The sequence below is a fragment of the Ovis canadensis genome, chromosome 19, assembly GCF_042477335.2.
Source record: "Ovis canadensis isolate MfBH-ARS-UI-01 breed Bighorn chromosome 19, ARS-UI_OviCan_v2, whole genome shotgun sequence".
NCBI lineage: Eukaryota > Metazoa > Chordata > Mammalia > Artiodactyla > Bovidae > Ovis > Ovis canadensis.
In genome coordinates, this window is record NC_091263.1 from 66541723 (window position 1) to 66558560 (window position 16838).

General features: G+C 50.0%; 1 protein-coding gene across 27 annotated transcripts in view; it reads right to left on the reverse strand.

Annotated features, from left to right (window-relative positions):
- DHX30 (DExH-box helicase 30) overlaps positions 1–16569 on the reverse strand; it is a 29087-nt gene extending 12518 nt beyond the window's left edge. For 2 of the 27 annotated variants that reach the window (XM_069561564.1, XM_069561571.1), the window contains exons 1-6: positions 16290–16372; positions 14346–14440; positions 12582–12636; positions 7565–7660; positions 6452–6480; positions 226–356 (exon numbers count right to left, since the gene is read on the reverse strand). In XM_069561564.1, coding sequence (XP_069417665.1) covers positions 226–356; positions 6452–6458 — 138 coding nt within the window. In that variant the 5' untranslated portion in view covers positions 6459–6480; positions 7565–7660; positions 12582–12636; positions 14346–14440; positions 16290–16372. Of the gene's footprint in view, positions 1–225; positions 357–2010; positions 2479–6451; positions 6481–7564; positions 7661–12581; positions 12637–13568; positions 13676–14345; positions 14528–15045; positions 15155–15774; positions 15922–16289 lie in introns of those variants that run through there. The other 25 variants (XM_069561548.1, XM_069561545.1, XM_069561560.1 and 22 more) reach the window with 25 other exon arrangements.
- Positions 16570–16838: the final 269 nt, after the last annotated feature.

Below are 16838 nucleotides of genomic sequence, written 5' to 3' on the forward strand. Positions count from 1 at the left end.
GGCCTGTCTCACACAAGATGAGAGAGCATCTCGCTTCACTTGCCCATGTTTCCTTTCCCTAAACCAGACTCTGCTCCAGACCTAGCTTTGTTCTGAGATTCTCTGCTGACCATTCGCAATTCAAACAACCTCCACTGTGGCCTCCCTGACGAGAAATCCAGGGGAGCAAAGGGCAGCTGGTTTCCTTCCGGAGGCTCAGACCAACGTGTTTCCCTGCCACCATACCTTTTTCTTCGGTCCATTTGTATGCACGTAGACCAATTTGTCTTTTGCGTGTGAGATGCCAAGGGCTCTTCCAATCACACTGTTGAGAAGATTTTTGGGCTGTGGAAACTCTTTTAATAGGTCCCTAGAAGCTAAGAAAATAAGGACAAAAGCATTATAGTTGTGTTGCTTTAAAAACTCTGTGGGGTATGCTTCAGGGCAACCCTGGGCTGGATACTGAGGATGTTGGCTCGCGACCCAAACCACCCAGGAGCATCTTAAAAAGGAGGGACAGATGGCTTCAGGGTTTACAGGGGACAGTGGACCTAGACCCACTGGACAAGCATCTCCTTGTGAAAGAGAAGGGTCAATGCCCCAGACACCAGAGGGGAACCAGCCAGCATCCTCTTCCTCACCCAAGCTCCTGACTTTACACATCAGCTATAGAAGCCTAGATGACAGCAACCCCCCTAATCTGATGTCTGGAAGAAAGCACTAAATAGACAAAACCAAACCAACCACACACACACAGGCACACACACAGGCACACGTACACACACAGGCACACGTACACACACTGGAGGTCAAGACAACGCAAGGCCCCTCCTAAAACAACAGATACACAAAAGGGAGGAATGCCTGCAGAGTCTGAACACCAAGCCGCAGTTCTCTATCACACCTCAGCACCCTGCAAAAGACCTCCCCTTTCATCCGGATTCTGTGCAGGGACACTGATTAGAGACCTCCAGAGCTGAGCCACAGGCATGAGCTGGTCCTCCCAGGAGTTCACTGCAGTGAACCAAGTGGAGGCAGGATGCATCAGACATCATGAGAGATACCTTACATCTGCTCACTTGCACTCTGGATCAATTTCAGACCACAAATGGGTGAGATGTCCACCTAGAGGCAGCTTGTGCCAAACACAGGACTTAGAGAGACCATGAAGAATCCTGCTGAGAGTGACTGAAAACAGAAGGAAGAGTTCCAGAGCACCAGAGTGGACCTTCAGGAGATGCAGAGTCAGAGGAGATGGAGAGCTTTTTCATTCTCCACCCACAGTCTCTGGCTTATAATTCAGCTCCAAAAAATATTTTTTATAGAGCCTGTGTGTGTGTGCGCGTGTGTGTGTGTATATATATGCACCTGTGTGCATCGATCATAAGTCACGTGGGGAACGTCTTCACAGCCCTCCACACTGATCCCCACAGGACACTTGAGAATGGCTGTGGTGTTGGGCAAGTCTCTGTGTCCTGAAAACGCTCCTCCACAAGCTCTGCTGTAACTCTGCGGCCTGGGTTCAAACTGTTTCCCTGGAGAAGACTCCCCTGTCAACTGGCCAAGAGGGAAGATTCTGCCTGGCCCTATCTCCTTCTGAAGGATCACTCTTAAAACTACTGAGAATCAAGTAGCCAAGAAAGAGTATGTAAGCAGACTCAAAGGGCTTCCACCTCACAGGAGGGCGTAACTTTAAGTAGCCCATCAGACATACCTATAATACAGATGTGCAGGGGTACCCACTCCAGCTCTATAGAGAGGCAGAGGCTAGCACACTCTGTCCATCCTTGGTCGGCAGGGGTGCTCTTACTAGTTTCATCTCCTGCACTATTCAGGAGGCAAGCGCTGGGATCCACTGTGACCAATCATTCTGTCTCTATTTCAGATCTTAAAGTCCCAGATGGATACTGAGCTTTCTCTTTTTCTTACAACGGGAAGGATGTGCTTACCCGTGATGCTCTAACCCTAGACCACCGCCCTGGCAGGAACTGGACGTTTACCTGTTTTCCCCAGCTCCCTCGTGGTACGCACCTCTCACCTACTGTTGCCAGGGCAGGCGCTCCAGTCCCAGACCTCTGCGCTTGGGGTCCATTTGAACCTGAACCACACTGAGTTTTACAGCAGTTGGGCTGCGGCCCGCCACTGAATGGCTGTCTCAGCCATACCGAAGAGGGCCCGACCCCGGCCCGCGCCCCTAGCTCTGCCATCCCCAGGAGTCAAGGGCGTCGCAGCCTGGCTGCCCCCGCCACTGCCCTCACCGTTCACCATGCTTCCATCGCCTTCCCCAGGCTCGCCGGGGGCCGCCTCGGCCTCGGCGGCCTCCTGGGTGCGGTCGGGGCGGGAGCAGCCTGTCGAGAGGCCGCGCGGGCCTCCCTGTCGCCCGATGGAGCGGGGACCCGATGGCCGCAGGCGCGGAGAGACGCCGGCGGCCAGCGCCATGAGTCTCCTGGCGGTCGCCATCTCGCTCCCGCCCGCCCCCGCGACTCCGGAGCCGGGCAGGGGCCGGGCAGAAGGGCAGGAACGGGAGACTCGGGCACCGCGCGCCCCCTGCCGGACGGGCGGACCCGGGACCGAGCCGACATCACACTCCAGTCGGCCGGTGGTGGGTCGACTGGATCGGTCTGGGATCCTGCCGAAATCACTCCCCTAGGAAATCCGAACCCACAAACTCGTCATCTGAAGGCCGGAAGAGAGAGTGGGGTTTTTCGGGAAACAGTACAGGCCTTAGCTCAATGTCCACCCAGAGAAATGAAGTAGAAGTTCCCTCTGGGTCCTACCCAGGGCTGGTAGATCGCTTCTACGTGCCCAGTTGGCTTGCACTCCAGCAGGCGGACTGTAAGATAGCGATTACTGCTAAGCTGGGGCACATCCACCTCATTTAATGGCTTACAACTAGTGAAGAATCTGGAACCAGGACAGGGAAGCCCTCTTGAATATTAGCAAACCAGACTGAATCTCCAGAAGAGTCAAAGGTGAAAAATACCCGATTCAGACCCTGTGCCCAAGAACTGAGCTGGTGCAGCAGTGAAAGTCTGAAGCTGCTGCTGTTCCGCACGTGTGTGAAAGCCAGATGGGATTCTGCCTCCAAACCACGCCCCCAGGGCTCTAGCCAGGCTCATGCCTCTTCTGCCCCTTCCTGCACTGAGGGGCAGGTCTTTGGGTCAGGTGGGAATCAGACTGAAACTGCATGTTGGGGCCGGGCAGTGACAGCAAGGGCCTCAGGGTCCCAGTCCCTTGGAAGGAGGCCTTTGTAAGAGGCGAGCGGTGCAGCTGCAGGTAAGCTGTGGAGGGGGTGGGAGCTGTTTGTTGTTTGTTTGCTTTGTAATTCTAGGTAAGATTTCCAGGATCCCCTGAAGAGCTTGTTGAAATGTTACTGGGAGCCACCCTCCACAGTTTCTTAGTCATTAGCTCTGGAGCGGGGTCCAAGACCTGCATTTCTTATGAGTTTCCAGATAATACTGAGGTTGCCGGTCTGGGGTCACACTCAGAACCGCTGGCCTATGACAAGAACATGGGATTTAAGTCCTAACACCTGGGCTCAGTTCCAAGTCTACCACTTGCCAGCTGTGAACCTTGGGCCATTTTATCTCTGGGGAAAATGAGGACGAACCTGCTCTACTCACTTGGTATGGCTGTGGTTAAGATAAAATAGGGATGTTGGCATTGAAACATGTATAATATCATGTAAGAAACGAATCGCCAGTCTAGGTTTGATACAAGATACAGGATGCTTGGGGCTGGTGCACTGGGATCACCCAGAGAGATGATATGGGGAGGGAGGTGGGAGGGGGGTTCAGGATTGGGAACTCACGTACACCCGTGGCGGACTCATGTCAATGTATGGCAAAACGAATACAGTATTGTAAAGTAAAATTAAAAAAATAATAAATATTTTATAAAAAGATAACATGGGGATGTTTGGAAGAGGGATTTGCCGAGTGCTCTGACAGAGACGCCTCTGCCCTCTAAGGTCTGAGACAACGGGAGACAGGGCTCTCAGAAGCAGATCCAGGGCAGAATGGGGCAGCTGTAACTCTTGTTCCTCCCTCCCCATCTCAGTGTTTAACCATAAAAGTGGGAAAAAGGGAAGGTGGCCCTGGTGCCATGGTTGACCTCACAAAGGGACATCACCATCTGTGTCAAACCCCTCTACCCCCACCCACTGCCGGTTGTTATGATCCATCTAGGAATGGCAAGACCCTTGGAGCAGAAAATGATGCTACCAGAGCTTTGAATGTGGCCAAGTGGCACTTTAATTTGCCAAAAGCTAAGGCATCCACCCAGCTTCAGTAGTAGTTTTCAAGGACTGTCAGCAGCCCAAATTCCCTCAAAAGAATCCAAAAGCTTAGTAAGTCAGGGAGTGGCGGCAGCAGCTGAGGCCAAATTTTGAAAACTATGGTATCTGAAAGCTGAAGGAGGCAACAGCTTAGATCTTCTGGAAAGCAGGGCCTGGGCCCATCCTGTGTTTTGGGAAACCCGCAGAATAGCACTCTGCTCTGACAGTCACTTAAGCTAAGGTTGAAATGCTATGGATTTCATGGATTTGCTGCCAAAGGGTACAAAGTGGATAGGAAGATCAGCCATGAGCTTGTTCATTGTTCAAGCCAGGTACACAGGGATTCATCATACTGTTTTGTCTATTTTACAAACATATCTCAAACAAATGTATGAGATTTCATGTAAAAAAAAAAAAAAGTCAGGTGATGGATGCCAACCAACTAGCTCTTTCTCTGGTAAGCTCTCTGCCCTCTTTTCCTATTTCATTTTCTCCATTTGGGTTCTAATAGCTAGTGTCACCTTGAGCAAATATTTCACCTCCACAAACCTCACTGCTTTTTCCAAAATGAGGGCAACTCTTAGACCAGGTCTTAGAACCCCTCTGGTTCTGCGATCTCTTGGTTAGTCTAGAGGAGGGGTGGCCAAACTGTAATCTGCAGACCAAACCCACCCACTGCCTGTTGTTATAAATGAAGCTTTGTTGGAACATGGCCACGCTCACTTGTTCCTGTGTTATCTATTACTGCTTTCGTGATATGATGGCAGAGTTAAGTAGCTGCATGAGAAACCACATGGCCTGCCAAGACTGGAACGTGTACTCTCTGACTTAAAGAAAGTTTGCCGACTCCTGCTTTAGAGGACCTTGAAGAAAATTAAAGGGGGTTCAGGCATGCCCGTGTTCCTTTCCACCAACATTAAGCCTTCTCTTCTACTGTCCATGCATTGGGGAGAGAAAGTTGACTCCTCTGCCTGTGGAAAAGGAGGGAAGTTCTGAAAAAAGGAAGGGTTTATTGGCTCAGAGATCTCTCCATCACTTCTGGATCAAGCACAACATCGGGTACTCAAAGTGCTAAACAGGGATATCTAGCAGCATGCACTTAAGGTTAAAAATCTGCTGAATACGCAGGAGGGCAATTTGAGGATTCTAAACTTTGGCCCCAGGAAAAAGCAACAGGAGGAAGCCCAAGATAGTCTGTACTTCAGGCAGACCAGAGAACTTCTGGAGGGAAAGCAGAGGGCCATTGACATCTGTTAAAACCAGGGTCAACATCCTGTCCACCTAGTCAGAGTTTGATATTTTATGGACAGTCATATGGCAAGAAATGGTCCTTCAGTTTGGCAACAAGAAAGGTAATGGGACCTACAGGGGCTAGGGGACCACCCTGACCACCTTACCCGTTCTCACAGCTTTCCCATCAATGTATAGAAAGCCACAAGGTCCCCGAGGCAAACCACCACACCAAGAGGTAACACGTCTACACCAGGAAATGGACAGGACCAGTACTGTGGTCTCCGGGATCCTGCTGGAAGGTGAGCTATTCCGTGTCACTTTCCAGCGCTCTACATCTCAGATCTGTGTGGTGGGAAAGAGTCCCAGGGGAGGGGACGGGACAGGTTCTTAATTTATTCACCCTTGACTTTGGAACAAGGCCTTGATTAGAGGTTGGTGGTCGAGTCAGGGGTAGATTGGGAAAGGAGGTGATATTTTTTTTCCAATTTCAAATCTGACTCTTTCAGTGGCCACTGTTTCTCGAGCACTAGTCTCCCATTTGAATACCAGAGAGACTGTTTCTGCCTCGCACTTCCTTCTTCAGAGGTACCAGCAAAGCCTGTAGGGAATCAGAGAGCATGGCAGAAAGGTCCAAGAGTCACGTGGACTACGGGCTTGTTGCTCCCGTCACAAAGGAACAGAGGCAAGCACTCTTTGTAGCTTAAAAAAGAGAGACGGGGAAGGCAAAGATGCACACACCCAGATGCCTTCTGGAGACGCAGCTGTGAGAAGACAACCAGGCTCAGGGGTGGGGGGTGTCTGTTCCTCCGGGGCCGACAGTGCAGGGCAGCTGCCGCTCCCAAGAGCAGTGGCCTTCTCTGTGTGTGCTCCAGGAGGCACTGCCTAGTCATGCTGCCTGGTTAATCCGGGCTAACCATCTGTAAGCTTAGCCAAAGCACATCTGACACTCTCAGAGCCACTCACCTGCCATGTTGGAAATGTTAACGTTCAGCCTTTTCGAGTTACAGGGCATTTTAAGAAAGAAAGAAAAAAGGGCAATCAACTCTTGTTTTGGCAACGGTAGGGGGTGGCATTTCTTTAATACCTAAGTCAAATGGGCAGAGGGGCCAGAAGGACTGATTTCTACGCTGCTGTCTGTAGCCAGGGCCACCGCAGCAGGGGGCGGTGCGTGTACAAACCGTGTGGGCAGAGCAGCGTGCGCTGCAGAGCCGGAGGCACTGGGCGCTCCCCGCACCCTTCCTGAGCTCCTGACCTTCAAAGCACTTTACAGACAGAGCCTCAAGTGGACATGCTGTCTTCACAGAAGGCAAAGACTCTAGGAACTGTCATAGTGTTCTTCCACTAAAAACCTGAGGGAGCGGAGACAGCCAGCCAGTGGAGCTGGGAAGAGGGCTGTGGGCCAGGAGCACTGTTCTCAGCAAAGCTGGAGAAGATCTGAGTCTGAGGGGAGAAAAGAGATGCTCGCAGGCAGAGACGCTTCCCTGGGTCCTAGGACTGGCCCTGCCCTGGGTGCCAGTGGGCTCTGAGGTGAGCGGCCACCTGTCTCGGGGCTCTGATATTCTCCCGGTCAAAGGGAGAGCCTACCTTGCCAAACAGCCCGAAAGGCAGAGCTGAATGTCAGTAAAGTGCTTTGAGGCGCCGGAAGAGAGAGGATGGTGATGTCAGGTGTCCCCAAAGCCTCCAGAAGGAGGGCTCTGGGTCGAGCCGGGCTCCCTGCTCTGACCCTGCTATGAGCGCCCTGCATCTTCTGAGACCGGAGCCGAGACTGCCTAGAAGGTCCAAGCCTTCTGCGTCTCCGCCCTGGAGCCAGACACCCAGGCGGAGCTTAGGCTTTGTCTCTGGTCACATGAGGAGGCCCAGTGAGACAGTAGGGTCTAAGCCAAGTGGCCGAGCATCATGAAATAACCCAGACTGTTCCAAATGATGTCTCCCTGAGGGCAGCAAGAGCTCTGCTAACCTGCTCCTCCTCACTCCCTTTCCAGAGGCCTACGGCCCTGGCACCCAGGCTCCCTGTGCCGCCCGCCTCCCCACAGGCCCTGGACCCAGCTGGTGCTGGAGACATGGCTCCTCCCTTACCTCGAGAGATGGTCCCTCCAGGGGCAGGGTTGACACACATGGGTGGAAGGCGGGGTGGAGGAAGTTTGCACTGACGCTGCCTGTGTTGGGCCCGATCTGGGGAAAGAGAGAGGGCATCAGGGTGACGAGGTCTCACCCCTCACCATTACAGACCCCTGCAATGACTCACCCCAGAGCACCCAGGAGGAGCTCTGGGCAACAGGACAGCACCTGGAGCCAGTCACAGGTTCTGAGAAACAGTGCCACCAACACCGCTCAGAAAGAAGGCAGTTGTTTCATAGATACAGACGCGAAAAATGACAGCCTCAGTTCCCCCTCGGCTCTCCAAGAAGCCCCCACAGTGTCCCAGTTCTTCCAGACCCTCTGTGAGTGTAATGCCCACCCCATAAGCTTCTCCATAGTCTCGTGGTACCAAGCAAATCGGCAGGGTTCTTCCACTTATGGAAACTATCCCTGAATCTGCTATAGGCTCCCCATATGAGCCACCGGATCCCAAATTACTCTCTCTCTCTACAAACTGGGGAGGGAAGGGACTACTTGACTCCTGGTGTCCTCCCCAAGAGCCAGTTATCAGATCCACACTTTCTAGTCTTCTCTTTCTTGAAGCTAATGATTTACCATTCCAAATATTTCCATCCACTCGGAGACTAAACACTATCCATCAGTGACCTACAAAGTACATTTTTAGGAAGTTCCAAATTTTTGATATACACGAACTAAAATTAAAATGCTCATTGAGCATTCCATGGGAAGGTGGAAATCTATGGCTAAGGAAGGTGTAAGGTCTTTAAAACCACCTAAGTGGTGACAACATCAGAGAACACCAGTCTGGGGGGAAAGGTGCATGAGCTCTCTGCTCTCCGCCCCACAGGTTTTGCTACAATAAATGGGGGAGAAAAGGAGCAGGGAGAGACAGTCACACACACTCTACACACTTGAGAAACAGCCCACAGTGCAAAAATGTTGCCTCTTTCTATCATGCAAATTAGCTCATATATGATTGGCAAATGTGGGGGAATGACCTCAGTGAAATGTAAGAACCTTTGGTTCAAATCTAATTCTGCTAAGGCAAAGGAACTGAAAGGTGGGAGTGGGATGATCATTTTCAACAGGAAAAGTAAAAGCCCCTTCAGCTTTATTTTTTTAAAAATTAAAGTCAAGTGCCTGCAGGGGATCGAGGTGCTGGACACACAGGTGCTCACTATACAAGTGCTTCAACATTTCAGTATTTCTGAAATTTTTTTCATAGTACAGTGATGGGGGAAGCACCGACTTGCACTCAAGGCCCCCTCCCCTACATTCCCAGCAGCACTCTCTGCTTCAGGGTTAGCCCCGCAGGGCTCAGGACTCCGCCTCCGTCTCAGCAGCTGCCACTCTGCTTTCTGAAGGCTCCTTGTACATTTTCAGCATCACACTAAGCCGCCTGCCTCGGTGGGCCAAAGCTCCTTCCTGGTCGCCCATGACAGTTTTGTCATATCCTGGTCATATTGCCAGTGTATTGCCTCAACTCTATTTCTGCCATGCTGCTGCTGCTGCTGCCGCTAAGTCGCTTCAGTCGTGTCCGACTCTGTGCGACTCCATAGATGGCAGCCCACCAGGCTCCCCCGTCCCTGGGACTCTCCAGGCAAGAACACTGGAGTGGGTTGCCATTTCCTTCTCCAGTGCATGAAAGAGAAAAGTGAAAGGGAAGTTGCTCAGTCGTGTCCAACTCTTCAAGACCCCATGGACTGCAGCCTACCAGGCTCCTCCATCCATGGGATTTTCCAGGCAAGAGTACTGGAGTTGGGTGCCATTGCCTTCTCCGATTTCTGCCATAAACCCTCTTAAAACATTATATATAGGTGTGTGATTTTGCGGAAAACACAGGTGGAGTCACAGCAGAAATGCTGTTACTTCTGGAACCAAGTGCCTAAGATCAAGGTTTATCTTGGAATTAATTCTGGCTCTGTCTTGAAGCTAAGGTTGTAAACTGATCCTTTCCTTTCCTGATTGAGGAAGGTCTTCATTCATATCCAAGGGTGCTGGCTTGGGGGAAAAAAAAGAATAAGTGATTTGATGATTATTTTATTCCATTAAGCATTTCCAGTAACTGGGGGAAGGTTGTTACAATTCCACAACAACATCACAAAGTCCTCTTCTGACCACTGGAGCTGGAGGAAAATTGCACATTCTTGAGGTTGATATGGTATTTTTCAAAGATTTTTGTGGACTGTAAAAGAAAGACTCAGCTTGCTCTTTGTGGCATGCTTCTGATGGCATTACAGCTGAGACAAGAAAACTGTTAAGATGCTTGCAGAGTTAATAACAGGTTAGTTACCAGGCACACAAGTTTTCTAGTTGGCAGACGCTGGCAGCTTTGTTTAATTACATAATAGGAAAGATGGTAGCCACAAGACCCACTGGGCCACTGTCTATAATGCTTCAGGGAATTGCTAGGGCCATTACCTTCAGAACCATAAAAAGGCCCAGCCCATTGAGAACATAAACCCCCGAGCACCAGAAATCGTCTCTGAAACACACCTATCTCCACCCTAGTGGCTTGTACACAGCAGGTCCTCAATTTTGCAGCCATACAGCACACTGCATATTGCAGCTAGGCTGTCCCTCTCCAGAAAAACATGAGCTATATGGCTGTTACCCCAAACAGATTAACTCACATTTATCAAGTGCCTGCCAACCCATGGCTAAGGGCCAGGGACAGACCACAACCAAAAGCTTTTCATGTATCACCTCTATCTTCACTGCACCCCTAAAGGTAGGGAAACAGGTAAGTTAACACCTTGTTAGTGTTAATGGGGACCAAATTGGAACCCTAGCCAGTTTGACTCAAACTTTACACCATGTTAACATTTTCTCTCAAGATTCATAATGCCCTAGGGAGCGCATAATTTCACCACGAGGAACAAAGAAACACAGAAAACTCCCTAGGAGATAAAGAAGTGCTATACAACAGTGAGTGTCACAAGGCTGGGCGTGTGTGTGCTAAGTCGCTCAGCCATGTCCAACTCTTGGTGACCCCGTGGACTGTAGCCCGCCAGGCTTCTCTGCCCATGGGATTTCCCAGGCAAGAATGCTGGGAGTGGGTTGGGTGGGTTGCCATGCTCTCCTGTGGGGGATCTTCCCGACCCGGGAATCAAAACCGTGTCTCTTTCATCCCCTACATTGGCAGGTGGGTTCTTTACCACTAGTGCCAACTGGGAGGCCCATCATGACCAACTGTCAAGATCGTGATGCAAGCCAAACATGAGAGCCACATTCAGAAGACAGGAGAAGGTATTCAGCCTCACAGCCACGAAAAGATAGGTCTGCCTGAAGGAAAATATTCAAATAAGCTCCTCTCTCTGATTAATGGTTTTCCTGAAGACCTTCAAGCATAAGACAGCTCTTGGTAAAAATACTAAACTGTGTGGAAAGCAAGGCCCCAAATTCAGACTGTGTCTGATTACTATGTCCTAAACCATGGATTTGTGAATTTACCAGGTGTCAGGCACTGTTCTAAGCTCTTTATACATATTAACTCATCTGATCCTTAGAACAACCCTATGACCACTTAGATAGTGAAGAAGAAGAAGGCACAGCAAGGCTTGGTCTCCACCCAAGCCTCCTGGGCCAGTGAGACACAGAAGCCTGATGTAAATTGGGCATCGGGGTCGGCAGCTTTGGCTCAGTCAGGTTCTTCTGCCTCCCACTAAGATGAGAGCTAAGAGTGTCATCCCTGATGGAAAACCGCTTGAACAAATCAATTTCCAGCCTAGAAAGTGAAGTCGAAAAGGCTAGAAAGCAAATTTGCCCCGAAACTCTCTCACCTGGTACCATGTCCCTACCACAGTGAGGAGGATGAGGACTCTAATTTTATTGGGCTGTCCATCTCTTTAAGAAATCAGTATTGTTAATTCAGACACTCCCACCAGGAGAGAACCCATTTTCATCCAACTGTTACAAGTGGGTGGACATCGACACCCACTGATGAGGAGATAAACGCAGAGCAATTAAATGCACTTAATTTTTAGCTCAAAATGTGCTGTCCACGTTCATCTCAAGTTCAGTGTTTTCCTATTAGACAGAGTTAACCAACACAACGAGGAAGACAAAAATTAGTTTTTTCATGAAGTATGAAAACAGATGGAGCGGCTGGAAACGAACAAGGAGACAGGAAGGAAGAGGTGGCTCTGAGATCTGGAACATCCATCCTCCTTTTGGCCCCATTCAGTGAGCGACAGAGGGCACCACCTGGCCAAGGTTTTCCAGGCTTCCAGGGACACCAGTCAGAGAGGAGACACAACTGGGAGGATCTTTTTCATCAGCAGTTACAGACAGTCTGTTACGGTTCTCACTTATTTGTCAAATATGTACAGGTAGGAGGCTCATGGTCAGCTTTAATACAGGTGACAGACATTTTACTCCTTACTCCCTTAAAGCAGAAAAGTCACGCGCCTGTCTAAGATATACAATGCCTTTGCGATCTGGTGCCTTGACTCTTCACCAGCTATACCACTTTCTCCAAGAAGCTCCTGGACATTGTCCTCTCGCCCTGCCAGGGTCAGCTCTGCTACTGCCTATGCAACTCTCTCACCCCAGCTGCTGCAAGGACACTGATTTCAAGTCTTGCAGCAACTTCTCTAACCACTAATAAAAAACATTGACTCAGTCCACTTCCACCAGCTTTTACTGAGGTCTGTTATGTGCAAAACGCTATGTCACGTACCATGGATGATAAAAGAGCTCAACAGGCCCTGGCTGCAGGGAGCTTCTAATCTAGTGAGGCAATGAGTAGTTCAGAGAGAGGATGCATGACAAAGTACAGAGGCGGCGCTGAGGAAATCAGAAAGGAGAGAGACTGTTTTTGGTTGATAGAATTAAGAAAGGTTCACAGAGGAAATGGTGTAGAACATTGGCCTAGAAAAACAGCTGGACTTCAGTAAGCAGTGGATATGCACCGGAGGGATTTTCACAGGGTTCACAGCTGCCCATCACAGGGAAGACAGGCCTGAGGCCACAAGTGCAGTCACAGCCTTACCTTTTCTGAATGAGTCCAGGCTGAACATTTCTGGCCAGGAGGGAAAGCTGGAATCCTAAGAAGAAGGATGGCCGAAAAAAAGTGGTTAACATTCTTGGTTCAGGAACCATAGAGCTGATTTCAGTAACACAGAGAGCACTGTATAAAACACAAGAGAAATGAAGCTCTTCACTAATGAGCCCCAACTGCTTCCAGTCTTAAGGATGGAAGGGCCACCTCCACTATTAAGTAATTACACGTCTTTGCTTCTAATTGAGAGCTTCCTTCTTTTCTCTGTCCTAAACTCCACGATCCCTCCTAAACAGAAGGGGATGATTTCATCACGAGAGACACGTATTTCCACCTCATCACAATACCTGCAGTTATCCTGGGACGTGTGGGAAGAAAGGAAATCCTACATGACCCCTTTTCTCATATGGCGTCAGGAAATGGGACTGATGATGGCCTTATGGACAAACTGGTGTACTGGGCTGTCAGAAAACCTAGTCAAGCCCCCAAGGAATGGCACTTCACTGACAGTATCAAAGAGTGATTCAAAACAAAAGGCTTTTCAAGGTGGAATCTCTATGAAATAACAAATGTTAAGTTAAAGTTCAACTGCCGGCCAAAAACGTTGCTGCATTTCGCTCATTAGTACATTTAACTAGGAATATACCTAGAGACTCCAAAACACGAATGTACACAAAAGTAACACCTCTGGCGTAACAGTTTTGTTTTAAAAAACACTCCAACTCCACACTTACAGACTTACGGAGTTTTAACCACTGGACTGCCGGGAAGTCCCCACAGGTTTTAATACTGCACTACTCCTGTCTCAGTGCAGTAACCCTATGTGGCATTAGTTTAAAAACATCTAACACATTTTAGCAAATCACGATGATGTGCAAATCCAACGTGACTGGGAGTCTAATGGTGCCTACACTCCTGCTCCTGCCTGCTATTCCCTCTCATTCTCAAATCGTGGGGGGGTGGGGGTGGAGGGCTGACCTGGGGACGAATCTTTCAGGTCCATAGCAGGTCTGCCCTGATGGCCTCCTCTCCCCCAGGGATGCCGGAAATTTCAGCCGATAGGATATGGTAGCTCAGAGAGAAAACTTCAATACAATATCAACAATGATACAATTTACTTTAATTAGTTACATTCTATAGATTCTTTCTATCCAAATTAAAAGAAAAAAGGTGGAATTTGAGATTCTGATTTTAAAGAAAATCTGAATATTATACAATCTAAAACATCTAAGTGATTGTTAATTGAAGAATCAATACTTTCTCGCTAAGACGTTTTCAGTTAATTTGCTTGTAAATAGACTTGGTTTTGCTTTCAAAAAGCCCTTGATCCTCTGTATGCCAACCAAGGCTCATATGACACTCTTTTCCTGTATCAGTCTTAAAGAATATATATGATGAGATTCAAGATAGGATCTTTTAGAGATACTTCACAGGAAATTTCATAGAAATCTAAAAGAAAATTGCCTTCGCTGTTATACAGTATTATGTCAGAAACCTTTGTGGTTTAGAGTTTCTCTTAAATAATCTAGAGAAAAGTAAAACAATATTATGTCAAGATTTCTTGCATAATGAAACACCACCTAACTCCAGACAGAGTTTCTCTGAGATGATTCAAGGATAGAGAGAGAGTATAATTTTAAATGATACCCTTCTTCCAAGACAGTCACAAATGGATTTAACACATGCCTTTTGCTTCACAGTGTGGCTGAGCAGGAGAGCCACCACTGCTCTGTGTGTGTGACTAAATCAACTTACCTTACAAGAGCAGTGACAGTCTCTGATTTTGTATCCTTTTGAACTGGAGCTGAATTCTCTCTTTGCTATTCCTCATCACGAGGCTGGGCCTCCTCCTGGGAAGTACAACGCTGGGTCACTAAAGTGATGGCCCCCACAGGGGAAGAAAGTTGTTCCGGACCATTGAAATTCATCTACTAACTCTAACACACAAGGACAAGTTTTGTTAGTGGCGTGAAACACACATGGTACACTTTGCCCTCACTTCAGGACCAGCCATGACCCACTCTATACCCATCAAGTTGTGAGCTGTCCTATATCCGAACCTGTAAGATACCAAGAAATACAATGTCATGGTAAAGAAGGATGTACAGTCCTGAAAGCATTTTCTGCAAGCCCAGAGCAAAACTTGCTTCAGTTTTGAGTTCGACTCCCCTATGACTATAATAGAAACCTATCTAAGTTAGATAAAGAAGCTCTTTCAGGTTATGAAAACAAGACTGTTAAGTCCCATTTGTATTGGTAAAAGTACCATTTACAAAGTACTTCCACAGATTTTATCTCACTTAATCTGTTTCCCCTGAGAAGGAAATGGAGGCAGATTTTCCCAGAGAAGTTTACACAACCTGCTCAGGATGCCATAACTGCCTCAGGGCAGAATGCAAATCGCGGTTAAGGCACTGAGCTCCTAAGTTTTCTATGCTTATACTATACTACTTACTTCCATGATGTCACGCTGTTGCCTACAAGGTCCATGGTTCATTCTTTGAAGACTGTTTTATACTGACATCTTCAAAGGTTGAAAGAGGCAAGAAGGTCCACCTGATAAACTTTGGACCACAGTTCCACAAATTAAAACACTTTGAGAGTAAGTATCTTTTCAAGGTAAAGGGGTAATCTACACAGCAGAAAACACAACAAAGGGTGTATTTTATGCACCTAAAACGGCTACATAGATAAAGAGCACTATGGAAATCCGAAATACTGTATCAGGGGGAAAAAAAATCTCCCTCCTGGAAACTCCAAGACTTAAGTGTAAATTATAAGATGTAGTCAAGACCCACAATGGCAGTGGAATTATCGCCTTCAAAGAAACTGCAAGGGAAGTCGTCAAACAATGTCTCATTTCGTTCTGACCAGTTCAGTTGCAACCAAAAACAGGTTGAGAATCTGCAACTGGCCATTTGCAGTCCACTTGCTAAAGTGTATGACAAGCCCCTGTGGATGGGGACTGCAAAGTGGACAAACTCCGCCTTGCAAAATCATAATTAAGGTGACCAGTGTTGCTACACGAGGACTAGCCAGACAGCATGCTAACGCCATACTCCTGGCTCAGGGGTTCTGAGGACTCCTGGGACTCCAGATCACTGCAAACAAAGGACCCAACATGCATTAGGTCTTCCCCTGCAAAATGGGGCAAGTCGCCACTAGCAAACAAAGAACATCTCACCCCTTGGCCTCCCCAAGTGACAAGGTCGGTGCAAAAGAGGGCAAACCAGGGGGGCCCGAATGCACCAGGCCTCCTTTTGGACGAACGGTCCAGGCGGCACGGGGGCAGACAAAGGTCCCAGGGCACTCCGGGGGCTTCCTCCAGGCCCTGCCTCGGGGAAACAGAGCATCCCCTGAGGCGGAGGCGTCGCTGCGCCAATCGAGCGGCTTCTCCAGCGGCCCCCGCGGTGCCCCTGGCTACGAGGCCCGCCCTGGCGGACCGGTCTGGCCCCCGCCCCCGCCCCGGCTCCATGGCAACGGCAGGCCGAGGCCTGGCTGCTCAAGGCTCGGCCCGGCCGGCTTCCCGGGCAGGCCTAGGATGCCCGGCCTGCTCCTCGGGCCCGCCCGCTTCTCCGCCCCACTCTCAGCCAAGCCGGCGGTCGGACCCGGACCCACTGCTCGCGCTGACCACCCCCGGCCGCGGGAAGCTCCTCGGGGGTGGGGGCACGAAAGGGGAGAATTAAAAGCCCAATTCACCTGTTGTTACAGATGTGAAACAAGCCTCGATGCACCGCGCATGAGCCGCGGGCCCCCCCAACCACGGCCGGACTACAACTCCCACCAGCGGCGGCGCGGCCCCTTCCGGGTCCCGTGGCGGAAGTCCCGCCGGCTGCCGGCGTTCGGCGCCCCGCACCGCCCCCGGCCCCCAGCAACCCCGCCTTCCGCGCTCGATCCCCGCGTCTTCGCGGCTCTTGAGCAAGGTCCCCCTAGCCTGGGGCTCGCAGTGGCTGCCCAGGGCTCACGCCCCCGGGCCACCAACCCGCGGCGAGACCCACCCCCACCCCCACCCCCGAAGCCGGGTCCAATGGCGGCCGGGCGAGGCGGGACTTCCGTCAGGGTAAAGCGAAGGGGGCGGGCGCGCGGGGGGCTCTGGGGCCTCCGAGGGGGCGAGTGTGAGCCGCTAAGCTCTCACAGAGGCTTCGCCTCCGGGCTGAGAGCGGGAGGGCCTTCGGGTCGTCTGCGCGCCCGCCCCGCGCCTCCCGCTGCTAGTGAGCTCACAGGGCTCGAATCAGGGCTGAGCCGGGA